The sequence below is a fragment of the Drosophila ananassae genome, chromosome 2L, assembly GCF_017639315.1.
Source record: "Drosophila ananassae strain 14024-0371.13 chromosome 2L, ASM1763931v2, whole genome shotgun sequence".
Classification (NCBI taxonomy): domain Eukaryota; kingdom Metazoa; phylum Arthropoda; class Insecta; order Diptera; family Drosophilidae; genus Drosophila; species Drosophila ananassae.
The window spans coordinates 18,125,700-18,144,610 of NC_057927.1; the positions used below are offsets into that span (position 1 = coordinate 18,125,700).

General features: G+C 41.4%; 2 protein-coding genes across 3 annotated transcripts; both read right to left on the reverse strand.

The window, feature by feature from the left end:
• Nucleotides 1–369: 369 nt before the first annotated feature.
• On the reverse strand, nucleotides 370–2,144 carry LOC6499187. The gene is made up of 2 exons (XM_001955113.4): nucleotides 1,455–2,144; nucleotides 370–1,112 (listed from the first exon to the last, which is right to left on the reverse strand). The coding sequence occupies exons 1-2, from the start codon at nucleotides 1,897–1,899 to the stop codon at nucleotides 634–636; spliced, it is 924 nt and encodes a 307-aa protein (XP_001955149.1). The 5' UTR covers nucleotides 1,900–2,144; the 3' UTR covers nucleotides 370–633.
• A 2,064-nt stretch (nucleotides 2,145–4,208) lies between these two features.
• On the reverse strand, nucleotides 4,209–18,842 carry LOC6499186. Of its 2 annotated transcripts, XM_032449449.2 has the most exons (10): nucleotides 18,515–18,842; nucleotides 14,274–15,962; nucleotides 13,046–13,279; nucleotides 12,628–12,884; nucleotides 9,780–9,958; nucleotides 9,276–9,641; nucleotides 8,360–8,558; nucleotides 6,921–7,031; nucleotides 6,667–6,845; nucleotides 4,209–4,854 (listed from the first exon to the last, which is right to left on the reverse strand). In XM_032449449.2, the coding sequence occupies exons 2-10, from the start codon at nucleotides 14,911–14,913 to the stop codon at nucleotides 4,713–4,715; spliced, it is 2,307 nt and encodes a 768-aa protein (XP_032305340.1). In that variant the 5' UTR covers nucleotides 14,914–15,962; nucleotides 18,515–18,842; the 3' UTR covers nucleotides 4,209–4,712. The 2 variants fall into 2 exon arrangements, with proteins under 2 accessions (XP_032305340.1, XP_001955150.2); XM_001955114.4 differs by lacking the exon at nucleotides 9,276–9,641 and having other exon boundaries at nucleotides 18,515–18,841.
• Nucleotides 18,843–18,911: the final 69 nt, after the last annotated feature.

Sequence of the window (18,911 nt, forward strand, 5' to 3'; positions counted from 1 at the left end):
ATTTGCTTTAAAACTTTAAGGAACATCTCCTCTATGTTTTTTCTTCACCAACTAAATAAGAAAATGTTTGCTGAGCAGAGAATGTTTTCCCCTAGAATAGTTAATGTATGCATTCCACTCTCATGCGTTTCTTAGCGGTTTTCACCTGCTTGAAATACAGTTGAATTTATCATGAAACCTTTTTAGCATTTTTTGTAGGCACTTTGGCAAGAATTTGGTCTTATTGTGGGGGGAGTATTCAATTTGTTGGACGCCAAAATGGACTTTCACTCCGCGGACTTTACTAAACCCAGAACCCAGCACATTAGAAAAGTTTTGGGGTTAATTACTCATTTCGCTTAGGGGATGCTGCACCCAAAGAAGACTTCAATTAGGTACACATTTTGTGCATGATTTTATTGCAGAAATATTTACACAAAAAGGGCATTCTGGTTTTTTCTACTTAGTACACTTTAAACGCTTTGGGGGTTTCCTCATTTCATATTTTTTTGTTTTGCTTTGTACACTCCTCAATAAATAAATAAATAAACAATACGCTGAAAGTACGCGGTTTAACTACTTAGACTAGGGCGAAATAAATAATCAAGCAGATTGGCCGAGTTTCGAAAAATGGTTTGGTTCACTGTCCCAGCCTCACTTCTGTCCGGCGTAGGCCAAGTCTTGGGCATCCTGGGGCTCCTGCGAGGACCTGGCCCAGGCGTGGGGATCCCAGGCGGGCGAGGGGTGCTCCAGGTGCTCGATGTGCTCCACGGGCAGGTCCACATGGTGATCGATGTGGTGCTCCAGATGGTGGTCGATGTGGTGCGGCACGATGTGTTCAATGTGGTGGGGAACCACATGTTCGATGTGATGGGGCACTACATGCTCAATGTGGTGGGGCGCAACGTGGTCTACATGGTGGGGATAGTGCACCACTTCGTAGTTGACAATCTTGGGCTTGGCAATCTTGAAGATAACCAAAGCTCCGGACAGGACGAGTGAAAGCAGACCCAGAGTCATGGCCTTCCACGTTTTGAGGGCGATCAAGCCCAAAGCCAAAGGCACCAGCACTGTAGTCTTGAGCTTCAGACCCAGAAGGAAGGGGAGCACAGCCTTACGGATCATGCCACGTCCTGCAAATGAATAAAGTATAAATATCATATTAAATTTTATCATTTTTAAAGAGTTTAAATATGAGAGAAAGAAAAATAAATATTGTTAATTATTGTTAAAATTAATTAAATTTTCAATAATTTTTTTTGCAGCGGCTGTTCTCTTCAAAAAGTGTCAAGAAACCCGTGCAAAACGTAATAATATATTTATCCATAGTTTAGTTCATGAAATGTATAATTGTCACAAATCTCTCTGATTTATAGCTACTCGAAATTATATACCAAATATCTAGAGCAATAGTTTATATAAATCATGTCACTTTGATTTATAGCTCATAGTTGAAAATAAATTGAAATACGCACCTTCGTTGGCAGCTGCCAGGGGAATAACTCCGCCCTGGGTCAGGGGATTCTCCAAAAGGAAATCAGGCACCAAGGAACGGGCCTCTGAGCTGCGGAAATACTCAGGTGCCTGGATCCTTAGGGAATGGCTGCCCAAGTAGCTGTCGATATCATCGAAGAGTCGCTCCTCAGGATTCAGGGACCGGGACTCCACTTTCTCTGAGGTTCGAACAATGGAGAGGCGCTCAGTGATGCGAACCTCTGGCTGTTGGAGGGCCGCGTTGAACCACTGAAGGGCCTTGGGGCGGACGCACGAGACGCTCAGATCCTTGAGGCAGCCATGGTACATGTCGAGGGCCAGCTGGGCGGCGGACTTGGGCGCTTGGTGACCTTCGGCGGGCGCCGAGTGGGCGGCCGTGGAAAGCGCCGCGAGGGCGACTATCAAAAATGCGGCGGGGCTCTTCATCCTTTCTGTGGCTGGCTCTATTCTATCGGTCGGTGGTGCGCACGCGTTGGCCACTCAGCGGGTTATGCAAATGTCGCACTGGTACCGCTTGGTTTTTATACGGCGTGTACTTTGCTAATTGAATTGCGTATGCCAGGTACGCACGGAGCTCTCTTTCCGTCCCGCTTTGGTCAGCACTTTTAGCCACCATTTCGTTTCGATTCGCTTTGTTTTGGCCACTCGAAAAGTCATGGAAAGCGCAAGTTACGAGTTTCACCTTTGTGCGGGGTATGGCCAACAACTAACTGGCTTCTGGTTCTATCGGTCGTCTATTGGGTCAATTGGCCAACGGTTTATGGGCACGCTGTTCTCTTTGTCGGCGGCATAGGAATACGTCAACACGACGACGATTTCCAGCATAATACCCTCAATAATATGCCGCACATAATTGAAAGTTATTTGATGGCTTCTTCGGGGTACTCCGCTCCACTCGTAAAATCAAGTGCCCAGCAATCCACAGTGCGTGCCTGGAAACCCAATTAGAATAAAACTCTCACAGCGGTCGTTTCTTCGGCATTTACCCACCAAGAAGTACATGGGACAGGCAATCAATTGCACCTGCAGACATTGACCAGCGAATCGGAAACCACTTTTTTATACTCCACAGCAGGGCAGATTTTGTTTGATTTTACATCTCAGAATAATTTCACTTTTATTCCATTCATAATATTGTTACATACTTTTAAAATGAACTTGTTTAATTTAAGTAGAATTGATTCCTTTGAATTGGGTGGGGCTTATGCATAATAAGGACCAACAGTAGGCATTACTATTTAATTTAAATACTTAACTCATAAAGTAAGACCATTTCATTTAGAGTCCTTCAATAATTTTTTGTTTTATGTTTTTTAAATTTCTAAATAGGGCTTTTGATCCAATCAGGCTTAAAAGACTCTCAAAATTAAAAATGTTTAGATATGCCTTTCGGTTAGTTAAAAAAAACCGTTACAAAAAGTGAATTTAAATTTAGTAGCCTTTTTAAATTATTTTATTTTGCTATAATATATTTTCACAATTTTAATTATATTTTAAAATTTTTAGAAATATGTAAAAAGAGAGAAAAGGTACAAAATCTAAATTTGTATTAATGGAAAACTGAAATGTACAATCTGTTCTATAATATAATATTCCAAAAACTCTAGAAAAGTTCTTGACCAAATGAAAAAGCGTAAATGATGGATTTTGGTTTGTTCTTATTCTATTTTGTCTCAATGAGCTCTTGTCCTTGTAGTCCGATACTGTCCACAAAGGAAGTCGCAATAGAATCAATTAAGTGTGGGAGTGGTGCCTACTTTATTTCATTAAAAATGTTTTGTTGGTTTCGAATAGCGGAAATATTTTCGTGGGCCAAAAAATGTTGGACCTCCTGACGCTGACATTTCTCGAAGTACTTGGCATTTAATGAGCTGCCAATTTGGCAATCGGTGTTTTGATGTCAGTGCAGTTGGTTGGGCCGAGACAGCGGGCCCACGAATCTTAATGTCTTACTTATGCTTCCGATTTTTGTTGTAATTGTATATATTTATTTTTTGATTTTACTTTATATTTCCTTTGTTTTTTGTTTGGGCAAAATGGAAATTTGCTTGGAGATGGGGTAGAAAAGTGAAAGCCATGCCATTTGCGTGTTAATTGCGCCTGGAATTTACATAAATATTAATTTCAGATGAGTTCGTGAGCTCGTCTTGGAGACATCAAAGTCGCCCAATAGGCTGCCTAATAAATATATTTATGCAAATGAGTTCTTTTCCATTTCGACTGTTTGCCAACGACAATTAGGCGACATATTGGCACGCCATTCCTGCTGAGTTGTGGCGCCTTGATTTATGCAAAGAAAATGTGTTATTATTGAACCTGCTGGTCTGAGTGAGTGATTCCCAGCATGTGGGTTGGCGGGTCTGAATATAGACTGCTAAAATATTCAAGCGGATTAATTCAAAGTAAATCCAACAGCATTGATTCTTGAGAAAGACATCAGGCATCGAGGAAGCATATTTGTGCTAAATTAGGCTTCGTCGTGGTCGGATTTGGTTTAGTTTTTAAGTAAGTATTTTAAACTTTCATCAGTAAAGCATTTGGGTAAGTATATTGGACAATCAAATGCTAGATTACTTACTTTGAATTCAAACCACTTTAAATAATTATATTTAACTCATCCCTTTAAAAATCCTTTCAAGGATATTCTGAAATTCGATACTGAATCCATATTTATTGAGATTATTCAGTTTCCCAGAAATCCAATTCGTATTAAAACCAAATGCAGACCAGGTTAATATTTAACACAATTTCAATTTATTTTCCGTTTATGTGCGCTGGCGATAAATAAATCCTCTAGTAACAATTTTTGCATATTGACTAATTGAATTTTTATTGGCGTCTATGTGACCGGCTATTAATAAATATTCTGATTTCATTATTGTGTGTTTTATCGAATTATGTGTTAAATAAAAATACATTCACATGTGAGTGGATGGACAATTTGAAAAGTGCACTGACCGCAGCCAATTCTAATAAATAATTTGTGAGTTATTTTTAACAAAATCAGAATGAATATTAAGTCAGCGGTCGAATGTCAGATGGGCGTAAATTAGAATAAGCTACGTAAACCATTAGACTAATACAAATAAATAAATAAATAAATAGTTTAACAAATTAATTATTCTTAAAATAGAGTTATTATCCTATTTACAGTTCGGTTTTTAACAAGGAAATATTGACTTTAAAGTTGCTCGTTCTCTTTTCGCAAATCTGGACCTGGTCCACAACAACCCTCTGGCTCATTTGGCCGGCATGTTGCACTGTGGGTACAGGCTCTGACAGTCCTTTTGATCCTGGCCATCTCGGGCAGCCTGAATTAGCCGGTAGAAACGCCTCACAGCCTCATTCGCATGCGTTACGGGCTCCAGTTCGCTGGTATCGCTGCAACGGACACAAATGGTTAACTTTTATAATAAACAACTTTTCGCGTATTTAATTAAGTGCCTATGTATGTAGTCGATGTGCGAGTACAATTTTTTTCTGGTACAGCCTTTAGCTTCAAGCAGATGCTTCTCCTTACGGTTAGATAAACTTTTGCTGTTGGGAGCTGCTAGGAAGTCAGCTAATTAATTTTGCAATTTCGGTACGACGCACTAAAGTTTTTCGGGAAGGGCATGTCGAATCACTTGGACTTACTTTTGGGCTTAGCAGCGCCCGTCTTTTGTGTGCCAGACAGCCGTGTTTCATCCGGAAACCCCCAACCAGCCATCCAAGGAATCGAGGAACCTATTCAGCCATTCAACAAGCTCAAATTGGAGGCGTCTGCAGCAATTGATTCTGGAGGCGGGGTGTTGCTAATGGATTTCATGTGACTAGTGAGTCGTGCCGTGAATGTGGGACTTGGGGAGCTTTGGGAATTTGGGGGATGGGTGGGAAAATCGCACCCACAAAAGCCAAGGCCAAACTGATTTCCTATGCTCTTTGGCTGAGTTTCAGGAGGACGTGACCTGACCATAGAACATCTTGTTTCACTTTTAGTGTCTAATACATAACAATTTCTGGCGCTCCATTAGAATTACATTTTATCTCACATGAGGTTAGGAAAATAGAAGGATGAAAGCCTTAGCTCTGAAAAATTAATGAAAAGGTTTGAAAAATAATTCTGAAAAATGCCAAACAAGTTTCAAAACGAGCTTCAATTATCATCAGATTCCTTTGAATGTCAATTATAATTACTACTGGACTTTTTCAATTAATTAAAAGGACTCTCAAAATTTAAATGGTGCTTAAATATGAAGGGCGTTTAAGACAAAAGTTAGCTTCTATTAGGCCAATTTACTTTAATTAATTTTCAGCGAGAAAGAATGAAAACCTGAGTTTCCAGAAATCTCTTTTTTGGAGCTTCGATAAGACAATTAGGCACACTTGGGCCGCTCAATTAATGAATGGCTTGTCACGGCCACGCAGACCCATAAATCACACAATGCCCAGGAGTAGGGAATAGGTCTAGGTTGGACTTCTCCCGGGACACTGCCGCTGTCAGTAAAAAATTTTGTCAACGCAGACACTCATCTCTCAAAAGGCAAAGAAAAAGTTGCCGAAAACAATTTTGCACTCATTGTTGTCAGCGTGAAAAACCTGGGCATGCCTCGAAAGATAATGAGCCATGAGAAATATGATGAATGCGAAATGCCAGTTTATCTAGCCGTCGACATGCTCGAGTGAGTCCGGAGTGACCGATGTGGGTGGAACCATTGACGGGGACAATGACGTGCACCATGTGGCATGTGCCACAGCGTTCCACTCGGCTTCCCGTGTGCTGTGCGCAGTTTGCAGCTCAATTAGAAGACGCGATGCGATGCAACAGCTACGAACTTGCCACGACAAAATGACAAACTGCACTTAGACAGCTTGCCTCGGAGATTCAACCTCAGAGCTCCACTTTCTTTTCACGCTCTTGCCCATTAATTGATAGGCGATGATGTGGCCGGGTTCAGGTTTTCACCCATCGAAACGCATAAAACTTGCCAAGTTGAAAACTAATTTAAGTTTGACATTGCAATTGGACATGGCCAGGGAACAATTAGACCAAATATAATGGTTTTCAGTGTATGTGACACTTTGAAAAATAATATTAAATTAATAAAAAAATTACAGACAATTTTTGAAGCAAGGAAAATCTGGATAGGACAATGTGAAAAGCCTGACATCATAAAACGTTCCTTTAAGAACCAGTTCTAATAAATGACTTACCGACTTAATTCGGCGGAAACGAAATTGCTGTGAGGACTATAGGTGGCCGGATCCTTGTACATGCTGCAAACAATTCGCTCTTTGCACAGGTCATTTTTCACTCCCAGCTGTTCGACGATTTTATCGATTTTCAGCAGTATGGGACTGTAGAATGGATCGTAGTTAAGCGGATATAGCGGCTGGAAATGGTAGAAAAAATACGCAAATTATTCAAACTGAACAAAGACTTAAACAGAGGATTTTTTGTGGCAAACCTGTCCGTCCTGAACGAAAGGCTGATGTTCAAGTATTTTCTGTTGCTGCTGGATTATTCGTTGTTCGGCTTGAATGCGAATTGCTTCCTTCAGCTGGGCAGCCAGTTCGGGCTAGAAAAGGGTTTTAAATAAATTAATATTATATTACAATTAGGATCTGCTCCCAATTCCCCGTATTTTGTTTATCCCAGTATTAGTACTCTAAAGGCTTAATGTAATGCACAAAACATGTTTTTCAGAGGTTTAATTTTCTCTGAAAATTAATTTGAAATGTTCTATTGTTTTAAACCTACATGGTAGCTGTCACAATTTAGGTTGTTTATGCAATGAACTTTTCGGTTGTCAAAGGGTCGAAAATGCGTTGCAAACCATCTGTTTTGGACAGTTTAGCAGAGTGAATTTAGAGCCGCTGGCACACTTTCCCGACAGGGAACAGCAAAGCAAGTTCCCATCATATTCGGGTGGCTTTGGCAAGGTGTGCTTATTTAATTAAGGTGAACAGCGGGGCATTTTGAAAGCTTACGGATTTTGCTGTCAGCTTTGCCGGCAGTGCATGGCAATGGCAATGTCAGTGGTAATGGCAATGGCAAAGTGCATTTTAATTATGGCTTAGTGAACAAGCCAAGTGCCTAAAAGCACAGCCCACATTTGTCCGTTCCTTGGGCGCTTGAGCACTTGAAAGTGAAAACTGTCATTGAGTGTCAGTCTGGAAAATTGTTTGCAAAGCAATTCACCTTGCACGGCCCTGCAATTTGAATGGTGTCGTTAAACAAAAAGAGAAAAGAATACAGGCACCAAGTCAAACATAACACAACAACTTGCATGGGCCACTGGGCCAAGGAAATAAGTATCTGCACTCAGAGGAAAGTGTCAATAAATGCTGCCCATGTGCCGGTTGTGGACTTTTCTTTGTGGGTTTGTTAGTTTGTTAGTGAGACTGCAGCAGCTTGATTGATTGTGATGTCTTATTGCTTAGCTGTGCAAATTTGCAATATGCAATCTTTCTATGGGAGCCGACACTGTGTCACTAATGAAGGGTAGAGCGGGTGGTGCCCCCTGTTGGTGTCAGCCCAATGACCCAGACACCCAAACTAAGCACCCTGCAAAAGTTTCCAATAATCCGTAAATAGGTATTTTACTCTCACTTTTTTAAGAAAAGACTAAAGGGTTATTAAATCTTAACATACACATATTACCAGCGGCGATCCTTTAAAATCCTTTATTATTTTTGCATTATTTCTACACAAGCATGGTTCCTTAGAAATTGTGTTTTCGAAAAGTTCATAGCGTAACTATGAGCCAGGCTAAGCAGGATTCCTGATTTCACAGATTTCTTAGTTTTAATAATTACACGTAGAGCACTTTAAACCTTCACATGCTTATTTCAAATAGAAACATACTTATGTATGCACCTTTATGGGATGTAATGTGATACTCACCGAAAGTTGTGACTCAGGTTGCTGCTGTACTAGGGGCTGGTGTTGCTGTTGATGTTGCTGTTGTACTTGAAGCTGATTGTTCCGTGCTGGGTCATATTGCGCCGCAATTTGCGCTGCTGCCGTAATTCCTGGTCCACTCTGCGGTGGGTAGCGTCCCGGAACGAACACCGGGTGGTGCTGGGAGTGTGCCGGCCTTGAGCTGGAAAAACAGGGGGACAATTAGTGGCGGGACGGGAGCGAGAGTGCACCGAGTAGGTGACCCACAATAGTTTCATGGGAGCGTCGAATCAAATTTCCTTTTCGCTGCTCTTTTTAATTGGCAAAAATTACTAACAGTGTGCTGTTTGGCTTTCATTAACAAAAACTGTAATTACATTTGCCTTCGCCATGGGGAGACATGTGTAACGTTGGGAAATAAACAAAAGGACACCGGAAATATCCCTTTTTCAAGGATAATTAAATAATTTAAATTAGTGAGGCAAATTGCAAAATGTACAGAAAACTTAAATACATTTGGGTTGAAGTTAAATAAACTTGAAGCTTTTGATTTAAAACATCCTTTAACATATTAAATCTTAAAATTATATTTGATGCCAATTATTTGATTCGATATTCTTCAGTCTTTCATAAACCTAAATCAATTTTTTAAAAATGTATTAAGCACAGTGAAATTTATAATATAAGGCAATATGAAAATATTCAAGGAAGAATTGTTAGCGTAGGTACTAAAAACAAAGAGATCAACCAAAAAGGTAAATTAACTCTGAAGGGCTTTTAGAATAGGGTTAGTAACTTATGACGTTATTCATGAGAGTGCGTTTCTGTTTCTGTGGCCAAGAGTGCTGGAGTGCCAGTGCAAGTGAGTTTTCGTGTGCTTTGGTTTCGGTTTTGATGGTTTTTGGACGCAGGTAGGTACCTTTGTTTGTCCTGACTTTGAAATGGGTTTGAACTGTGACTAGAGGCATGTACTTTCTGAGCACTTAATTGCTGGTGTTGTTGCAGCTGTGTTTTTAGCTGCTGCTGCGGCAGCTGGAGCTTGTGCTGCGACGTTGGCGGCCTGGCCTGCTGCGAGGATACGGGCCAGCGCTGCGGCTGCTGTTGCTGCTGCGGATGCGACTGTGTTGCATGTTGCTGGTGTGTCTGGTGTTGCGGGTGTTGTTGATGTCCCTGTGTGCTGCCTAGGCCCCAAGCATGCAGGACGTCGGCGTCTTTTGCCGTGTCGGGCTTAAAGTAATGCGCATTCTCCTCAATTTGTGCAACGCGATTTATATCGCCTATGTATCTATATGGTGATTGCAGTCGATTGTCGTGGGTGATGAGTGTGAGTGTGTTTTAGAGACAAGACAGATACACAGACAGTTACAGTAACAGTTGAGGATACGGGAAGAGTTATGCTGGCAATGGGTGTGACAAAACTTACTCGGATCCCAGGCCAGGACCACTGTTCTCCCAGGCCCCTTCGAAGTGCTCAAATCCTGGGCCGTGGCTTTCGTGAATGGGAGCTCCATGGAGATAGGTTGACGGATGTCCTTTCGGAGGGTGAGTGTAAATAATTTCAGGCACCGAATGGTGCTCTCCGCTATGCCATGGCGGCACAACCTAGAAAGAAAAACACCGAGAAAAATATTTAAAGATTTTATTACAATTTTAAATTATTTCTGCCCCAAATTTCAAGGACAAATGGTGCCTCTCTTTTATATTTGTGTACAAATCGAGCTAAAGGAATACAAAAAAAAATGATAAGCGTAAATTGAAAACAGTCAAGGCTGCAAGGCTTCTGCTTGACATTTAATGAACTCGAAATAGCAGAAAAGTTTTGGCTCTGGAGGGCTTCTTTTTCGAGTGCTCTTATAGCGACATCTTTTTGGCTATTTATAGCCAATGGCAGTGCTAGAACCGACCAAATAATACGCATTATGCCACACGACTTTGTCTAGTGGCAGCCGCCTCTTGGCTCAGTTCAATGACTGCCAAATAGCCGTAAATATGGAATCAAACACCAAGCTATGCGACAGTGTCATTGCTTGGAATGGGACTTTCTAGGTTCTTGATCTGCCTATTATTTGGGCTTTTTATTGTACGCCGAATCCGAATTGTATTTCAAACTCTGCGCCCCAAAAACTTTCCTAGTAAAGAGGTGACAAACGTTCATAAACAGATGACATGAAGTGGATGGTTCAACATTTTTGCGACCGGGAAGATATTCGTTCTCAGGGTGAAATTAATTTCTACCATCTTTGAAAGCTTCCAGGGTTGGCAGCCGTTTTTCAGTTTAATAAAGTTAAAGTGGTCAGAAAATTATGCACATAATAGTGGCCACCTGGGTGTGAATTCATAATGGATTAGACTACTCCCTGTTAGACATTCATTCCTTGTTTATTAGCTTTCCCCTGGAAGCAATTCAAATATTTATTTATTCCTGCGGAGAACAAGTTTAAACGCATACAGTCTCCATGGATAACAGCTTTCTCTGATTGTCACTGAAGCCCAACTCAATTGCACTCGACTAAATGAGAGTTGTAAAGGATTATAATTGCCAGATTGACTGTGTGTTTATTGAATCAATTTTCATGTAAATCCCCATCGTCTGGAGCTCTGGGAATTTTTTTCGCAGATATGGAAACCCGGATAATCCCGCGGAATGCCAGGCCCTGGTCTCCGTTGAATAGCATTCCCGGCGACATTTACGAATGCGAACATAAATATCTCATAAATGCGAGTATCTACGAGTGTGGAGTCTTTTCAAACAAACAGGCATTGCGAAAGCGACGAGAAGGACTGTTGAGGCTCCCAAGAGGAGGCTAACATATATAATCCCTACCTACGGGTACAATTCAAAAGATGGGATTTCATTTGACGATATGTCAAGCTGCTGGGCGCTGTCTGTGTCAGCGTGAGATTTTTTTCATGGAATGTAGAATAGGCACGTGCTACTTTAACTGAGAGACGGGAATCTTTCAATGAAATACTTTTCAACTCCTGTCTCTTGGTGACGACTCTAGACTTTTTTAATTGAATTTCCGGGGGCTTGCTCACATATCAACAAAAGAAACTTCCGACCGGTACAGATACAGACAACACCGAATCTCATCAAGTTTATTAATGAAATTTTTGGGAAAAATCTAAAACGTGAAAATAATAATCGTCTCAACCCAAAAACCAGTTAGCCACACGTTGAGGTGTAAAAGAAAGCTCAAAGAAATGTCATGTTTCTGTGTCATCGGTTGTACCAACTAAAAATGTTACAAATAAAATAATCTCATTGAAAAATCTTAATGACTGTTTGGTTCACTGGATAAAATCTGAAAGTTGTAAATCATTAGCAAACCAGAATTGGTAAAGTAAGGGTTCTCAAAAAATTTATTTAAAGGTAAGAAAATTTACATATTTTCAAGAAAAGTAACTGTTACTCTAACCCACAAATGTAGGTTTAAAATAAATTCGGTTTTAGCCATTACAAAAAAAAAGCCGGATACTTGCTGGAAATTATTTTCCGAGACCTTGACACAAGCTTCCCCCAAACCTTGCGGTTTCTTTGGAAAAAATCAATACTTTGCCCCGTCATTCTCTATTCATTATACCCTTGCAGAGGGTATTATAATTTTGGTCAAAAGTGTGCAACGAAGTGAAGGAGACATCTCCGACCCTATAAAGTATATATATTCTTGATCAGGATCACCTCCTGAGTCGATATAAGCATGTCCGTCTGTCCGTCTGTCCGTCTGTCCGTCTGTCTGTCTGTCCGTCTGTCTGTCGGTTTCTACGCAAACTAGTCTCTCAGTTTTAGAGCTATCGAGTTGAAACTTTGCACACATCCTTCTTTTCCTTGCAGGTAGTATATAAGTCGGAACGGCCGGGATCGGTCGACTATATCCTATAGCTGCCATATAACTGATTGATCGGAAATGCCATAACTTTGGTGTTTTTTAAGTTAGAGGGTTGGGACTTTCCACACATGTTATATTTGACCAAAATATCTTATGTACAAGGATCGGCTGACTATATCCTATAGCTGTCATAGAACGATCGAAATTGGCATAACTTTGGTGTTTTTTAAGTTAGAAAGATGGGATTTGGTACAGATTCTATTTTGGGTAAAACAATCGGATCTGCCAATTTTCATAAGGATCGGCCGACTATAAACGATCCGCTATATATCTAATAAAATAAGATGGGTGGCGCCACCTAGCGGACTGCGACTGAACTGCAAGGGTATATCAACTTCGGCTCCGCCCGAAGTTAGCTTTCCTTTCTTGTTTTTTGCTTACCGTATGATGGTGATCGATGAGATGATGATGATGATGGTATTTGGTTGGAGCGTGATAGGATTGCTGGTAGTAGGAGCAGAGCTTGAAGAGATGTGACAGCGCCGGGAATAGGAAGAGCAGGAACTTGAGGAGCAACTTCTTTGCAGCTCCGACTCCGATGACGATTGGCAACAGCCAGAACAACTTGATCTTGATGATCTTGATTATCAGCAGCAAGGCCAGGAATGACAGCACCAGTTTGCTGCGTAGAAATTTTTCTGGACAAACGAAAGTAGCAAACGAATCAAAGTTTGTTAATGCACAGGCAGAGAGTGAAAGCGCTTTCGAATGCAGAATCGCATCTGCATCTGCATATGCATATGTATCTCTGTATCTTGAAGAGTGCGTGATGAAGCAAGAAATTGCGAGTATTACTTACGTATCTTCTTTTGGATTATAGCCCCGGCCAGTCGGGCCTTGACTACCTGTTTGGGTATCAGCTCCAGCTTGGCAATGATCCCGTTTCCTTCGATCGCTCGCGGCGAGATGCGGAATGTGGCGCCATTGAACATGACCTCTGGCAGATCCACCTCCAGATCGTGTGTCATGGCGAATTTTATGCTTTTTCCGTAGAGAGCATTGGTCACTTCCTCGATGGGGGTTTCCGGGCTGGCTGCTTGGGAATTAAAAAAGCATTAGAAATTGTGCCGCTGTCGGGGATTGAAATGAACACTGAGTGACGCTTTTGGGTTAAGGAAAGTTTTGCTGATTTCCAGCTTACAGGATGCTCGGGTGTTCTTGCGCAACTAAGAGCAAATCCTCGTTCCGCAAACTCGACACAATGCCTATAAATAAATTTCAATTTGGTAAAAAAGTAAAATGTAAAGGGATGTGGGGGAGTTCCGTTTATGGAGCAACTTCCACTGAGGCAACATTTTTGTTTAATTTTGAAAAAAAGTTTAAAGGCAGGCGGGCTAGGAGATTTAAAAGATTTAAGATTTGACGAGTTTAACTGATTTCAAGGCAACGAAGATTGAATATTAAATAAGGTATTAGCTCACAATGGTTTCATCAATTTAAGTAGAAAGTAAATGGTATGCATTCTCAAACATTATTGGCTAATTCTGAGCCGAGTTCAGTGGCTTACATAATTCTTGGCCAGCGTGATTGTTGCTAATGTGCGATTGTTACAGTGTTTGCCACACTAAGAGCAAAAGAAAACATCGAATGGCTGCTAAAAAGCCGCATAATTGAGCGCAGTCAAAGCGCCGTGACTCATATAAACGAAAGATCGTTGCCGTGGTAGATATTTATTTTCTGCTCTCTGGCGGAGCAGTAAAATACGTAAAAAATCAAATCAAAACCCAGCAAGTGAAAGTTACTGGTAGCGGCACAGGCATCGGCATTTTTGTGTGGACGTGCTCAGGTATCGGTGAACAAAGCAAAGAAAAGAATCACAGATGGGAAAAGTGATCACACACACAAAAAATCCCAAACAAGGGCTCTTACATAAGATACATCTATTAGCTAAACGCTCATTCGAGGTGAAGAAGTATTTTAAAATCAAGAAATGAATGGAAGGTGCAGATAATTGAGGTAATCGACCATTACATTTTTCAATAAAACTTTATCAAGCCTATACTGTTTAATAGATTATGTTAGCTTACCGGCTCGAGCCTGGGAGTGATCCTCTTTCTCCTTTTCAGCTTCATAGTGAACTTGATTTTTGAAGAACTTGAGGCGTTGGGTTACATTCACATCCTGGACATCGAGGGCGCCATCCAGGTAGCTGAAGACATTCTTCTGGAAGCATGAGATGTCCGGCTTCAGGTAACAGTCTCGTACCAGACCATCCCACAGCTCGTTTCCGCTGGAGAATCGTCTGGCCAGACGCAGCAGCAATGAGTCACTTCCCTTAATCTTCTCTAGCTTATCCGGAGCCTGTGTGGCGTTCACCACAGGCTGCCATTCTTCTGTGACGGGAGCCTCCGTTCCCGGCTCTGTGGTAACCGTCACCTCCTCGCCTGATGACTCCTCCGTTTCCAAGGAAGTCAGCGGAGTGGTGGTAGAAAGGTGGCGGCCAAGCCGACCATTTCTGGCCGTTTCATCCGCTTGGACGGCCGAGTTTATTAGGCAGATCAAGAGGAAAACCAACGGGCCTGTTTTGAACATGCTGCGATTTAGACGCGATTTCCCGATGCGATTTCTACTGGCCTCCACTGTCTTGGAGGATGTACTCTGCCGCCGGCTCTCACCCGAGGTCCAATTATGGGGCACTTGCTGGTTGATTTGTGAGCTTTCCAGCATTTTCAGTTTCGTTTTGGGCTATCCGATTTCGGTTTCACTCAGTCAGTTAGCACTGTGACTGCCTGCCAGGTAATTAACACCTTCAAACTGCAATTGCAGCCCTGCAATCTGTGTCTTTCCGCTTCCCAGAATGTTTATTTAGCCAAAGTAACGTGGCTAGGAACGTTCAGTTTGGCAGACACAATGGCCGGCTTTATTGGCGAAATCGTTAGCCAATTGAGGAATCAATTTATGTGGCACTGGGGCTTAGCACGCAAGCACAATGCCATTGATTGGTGATGGCTCTGATTTGTTTTTGTTCACCACCTCGATTCTTTCTTTTTTTTTAATATATATTGTATTTGGCCGTACTTTCTTCTTGAATATTTACTTTGGACTCGTTTGTTTGGAATTTCGCTGCCGCATTTAGCGCGTTTTCTATTTACCAGCTTGTGTTATCTAGCGGCCAGCAATTACTTCATCGCGCGGCACACCTACGGTGTAACGGTGTATCTTGTGACTCGTGTATCTTGTGTGTTGTACCTCGTATCTGACAAATATGCAAATCACCTGTTAGCGCGTTTCGCGTGCGCATGCGTGCGCGTCTGGCGTTCAACTGAGCTTGTTGCGGCTCACACTGCTTGCCATGGTCTTGGCCAGGCTAAAAGCGGACCGGTCTCCCTCTCTATTTTTATGTTTCTCTCTCACTCTTTGGTTTCGTTCAGTTCAGTCGATCACTTTTCGCACTGCAACATCCGCGGTATCTGACCGAAGTATCTTCCTCTGCATTCGCACGTTGTATCTGCAAGATTCTTCCGACGCGCGCAAAATGTTAACTGTAAGTCAGACCCACCGCTGAAAGTTGTTTCGTCTGCTCTGCACTATGCTCCTATGTTTGTTTATACATTTTCCAGTTAGCTTTAGATTGTTTCAAGCTCAGTTTGTCTGCTGGTTTGACGTTAATTCCCCTTGTTTCTGCTAGCCGCAGTTTGAGCCGCTTTTTGTCGTTTTTCCTCTCTCAGGCGGGGCTTTTCACGGCCATTTAGGATCCCCAACCACAAACGAGTTTTCTGCAACGACAAAGCGACGATTTTTATTATGTTTTTATGAAGCCAATATGCTTAGTGAGTGTTTGACTTTTTCCCGGCAACTCAAAATCGAGTTGAAAGAGAAAATGGGTCAAAAGTCGACCGACTTATATTTAATAAATTGGTAGCATTTTTTTTTCTAAGTTTCTATACAAGTGTGCATCTTTATTATGCATTTTCCGGTTTTCCAATTTATAACGTTTCACAAAATATACATAGGTCAGTAAGCTTGCTGCTAAAAAATAAAAAATTCTATCAGACGATTAAGAGCGGAATTGGAAAGCTGTTCTTGGTGACAATAGAAAGCAATCAAAATGTCAAATAAAATTAGTATTACTTGAACCACTTCTGGTGAACAACAAAAGATGTATGCCGGCATACTTGTGATATATATTCTCTAGCTTTTGTCGTTCATGGCCGTTAAAGGTACTTGAAGCAGCAAATAGGGCCATCATCTATAATCAAGATATCAATCTTAACGATTGAACCTAGCCTTATTTACGCAGGTCCTTGATTCCTTTGTGGCATTCTAATTAGCTGCAAGTACTCGTTGATGATGGCTCAGACATTCACAGATGACAGTCTTGATATTAACTGTTTGTTCGCCTATAATCGTCTTTCCAGTGCAATCAATTACAGCATATTACGCTCGCAGCTGCACTGCGAATCACGCCTAATGGTTATTATTTTTAATGAGCTCCCAAGCAACTTAGGCGGTACGTATGCAGAAACGACATATGTTTCATGTAACGAGTCGTCTTGTTATGGCTTTTCATATTAAATCCATTCTATTAAAGTGCCATGCCGACTTATGTCATGCCGAAACAACATGCTCATAAAGCAGCGAGTACACAATTGCCATAAAAATAATGGCTGACTAAATCAAGTTGGCCAGTACACTGGCCAGTGGCAGAACTCCCTGTCCAAAATTAAAGCACTCAAGTGATGTAAGTTCTACGGCGGGTTCAAGACGAGTCGAAGACCTAGGTCAGACCGTTAGCAGACTAGAAGGGTTAGCGGCACAGAAAACAAGGTATTTAGATACTGCACTCCGAAAAGAGCAAATCATCTTCTAGTTATGATATCTACTTAGTAAATCTAGTAAAAATTATTCCTCTTGTCAGAAGATCAGGAAGATCTTTGAAAACTTTTTCTGCTAAATTTATTGACATGTGTGTGTTAGTTTTTGCGACAAGTGCTCTAAACTATTCCGTTATGGAACTTATGCAAGACTCAAGAGATTCATTTGTTTAACCTCTTGTTCTGCCGCTTTGACTTTCACTTGAATGCTTTCTGCTCTTATTTTAATAATGATTCAATTACATCTACTGTAATGACACTTGAAAATGGCCAGCTCTCGGTGGCAATTTAGATTACGTTTTTCGGAAGGTAACAAGCTTTCCCTGTAAAATGTGTTTGTGTCTTGTCGTTTTTTTTTGCCACTGTCAGGCACAGCATTTCCGTAAGATTTTATTGCATTTTTATGTGACAATTTCTCGGACGGACACACGCATCTGAGTCGTCGGTGGTTACGTAAAGCTTTAAGCATTTGCATTTCATTAAATTGTATCAGTTCCTGAGAGAGCCAACTTTCGGTTTCAGCCGAACGCCTAGTGAATGTATCTAATAGATTACTAATTTCACTTTATGCGTGCCTGTATCTGAGCTGGCCAAAGTGGTGCGATTTTTGTTAGCGTGCAAATATTTTAAAGAGTCTGTCTTTTGCGTTGCGTTTTTTTCTTTAGCCGTCAGAGAAATCTATAAGCCTGGTAAACCAAAAACAAATTCACTTTCGTTGCGGTTAACCAACTTGACTCACTAATGGCTTATTAAGTCCAAATAGATCGGATTCAACGTACTTTTTATGATCCATCTGCAAGGGAGTGCAACAAATTGAATCTAATTATTGCGACGAGCCCATAAAAACTGCGAATAAAAATAATTCGGACTGTCATTGGGCTTGCATACATATCTGCGGTTTATGGCCTGCAATTTATGCTAAAAGGTTTCAATTTCAATTAGGCTTGATTATTGAAGGGAACGACCTTTTGTTTACTTTCTTCTGACATGTTCGTTTTGTAGCTCTTAATTTGGGGGAACTTGTAAAAACCATGAGCAGTTTAGTTGGGTTTGAGAATTTACAACCAGTAGGCACGCCAACTAAGGCACTAATTGGGATTCTAATGTGTATTAGAGCGTGTTGAGATTCCCATCTGGCATGCGCTAATAATTCAACAGAGCCCTCTCGGGGCGGGTATTTAAGAACTTTATAAAGAGCCAGCCAGCTGCTGGCGCTAGAAACGCCACAGGAAATTTCACTTTTACCAACTGGAAAATGCACATGCACATGAACATTTTCTTGTAAACTGGTTTTTCATTTTTTCGGTTGATAAGCTGGAGGCTAAATTTGCAACCGGCTTTGCCAGCAGCTGTTGCCGTTTGTTTGAGTGGCCTGCCAAAAAAAAACTGGGTCAAATATTCGCGTTCACGGACAATCGGGTCCGATTTGTTTGGCTTTTCGGCCGCTAACTTACTAACTGGATGGGATGTTCCGACAGCCACTGCCTCTGGAAAACACGCACTGACACTTAAACTCACACACACGTCATAACGATTCTGGGACGCAATTTGTTGTTGTGGTGTGACGCCTAATTAGCGTGATATTTGGTCGTTGTTGTTTTTCCGCCACTGGTCACTTTCGCTCTCGCTTTTCACAAGAAGAAATTTGGGAGATTTGATTTCAAGAATCCATCACCCCAAAGCCCGACGCGTCTTTCACTTTTTACTGTTTTGGGCTTTTATTTCGTTTTTTAGCGGAGAGGCGTGATAAACGTCGAAGGCCGGCAAGCGTGGAAGACCAACTGAATATCTGAACCGAGGTGCTCAAGATGCGACCAACTTTGGGTGTTGGTAGGTGAGTTTTGTCGTACA

Excerpts from the sequence above, each read along its gene's own strand:
- LOC6499187 (XM_001955113.4), bottom strand. The coding sequence starts at position 1,899 with ATGAAGAGCCCCGCCGCATTTTTGATAGTCGCCCTCGCGGCGCTTTCC. Across the intron at positions 1,113-1,454 it reads CCTGGCAGCTGCCAACGAAG|GACGTGGCATGATCCGTAAG; the intron begins GTGCGTATTTCA and ends ATTCATTTGCAG.
- LOC6499186 (XM_032449449.2), bottom strand. The coding sequence starts at position 14,913 with ATGCTGGAAAGCTCACAAATCAACCAGCAAGTGCCCCATAATTGGACC. Across the intron at positions 8,559-9,275 it reads CAAAGTCAGGACAAACAAAG|CTCAAGGCCGGCACACTCCC; the intron begins GTACCTACCTGC and ends CTGTTTTTCCAG. Across the intron at positions 4,855-6,666 it reads GTTTCCGCCGAATTAAGTCG|CGATACCAGCGAACTGGAGC; the intron begins GTAAGTCATTTA and ends TGTCCGTTGCAG.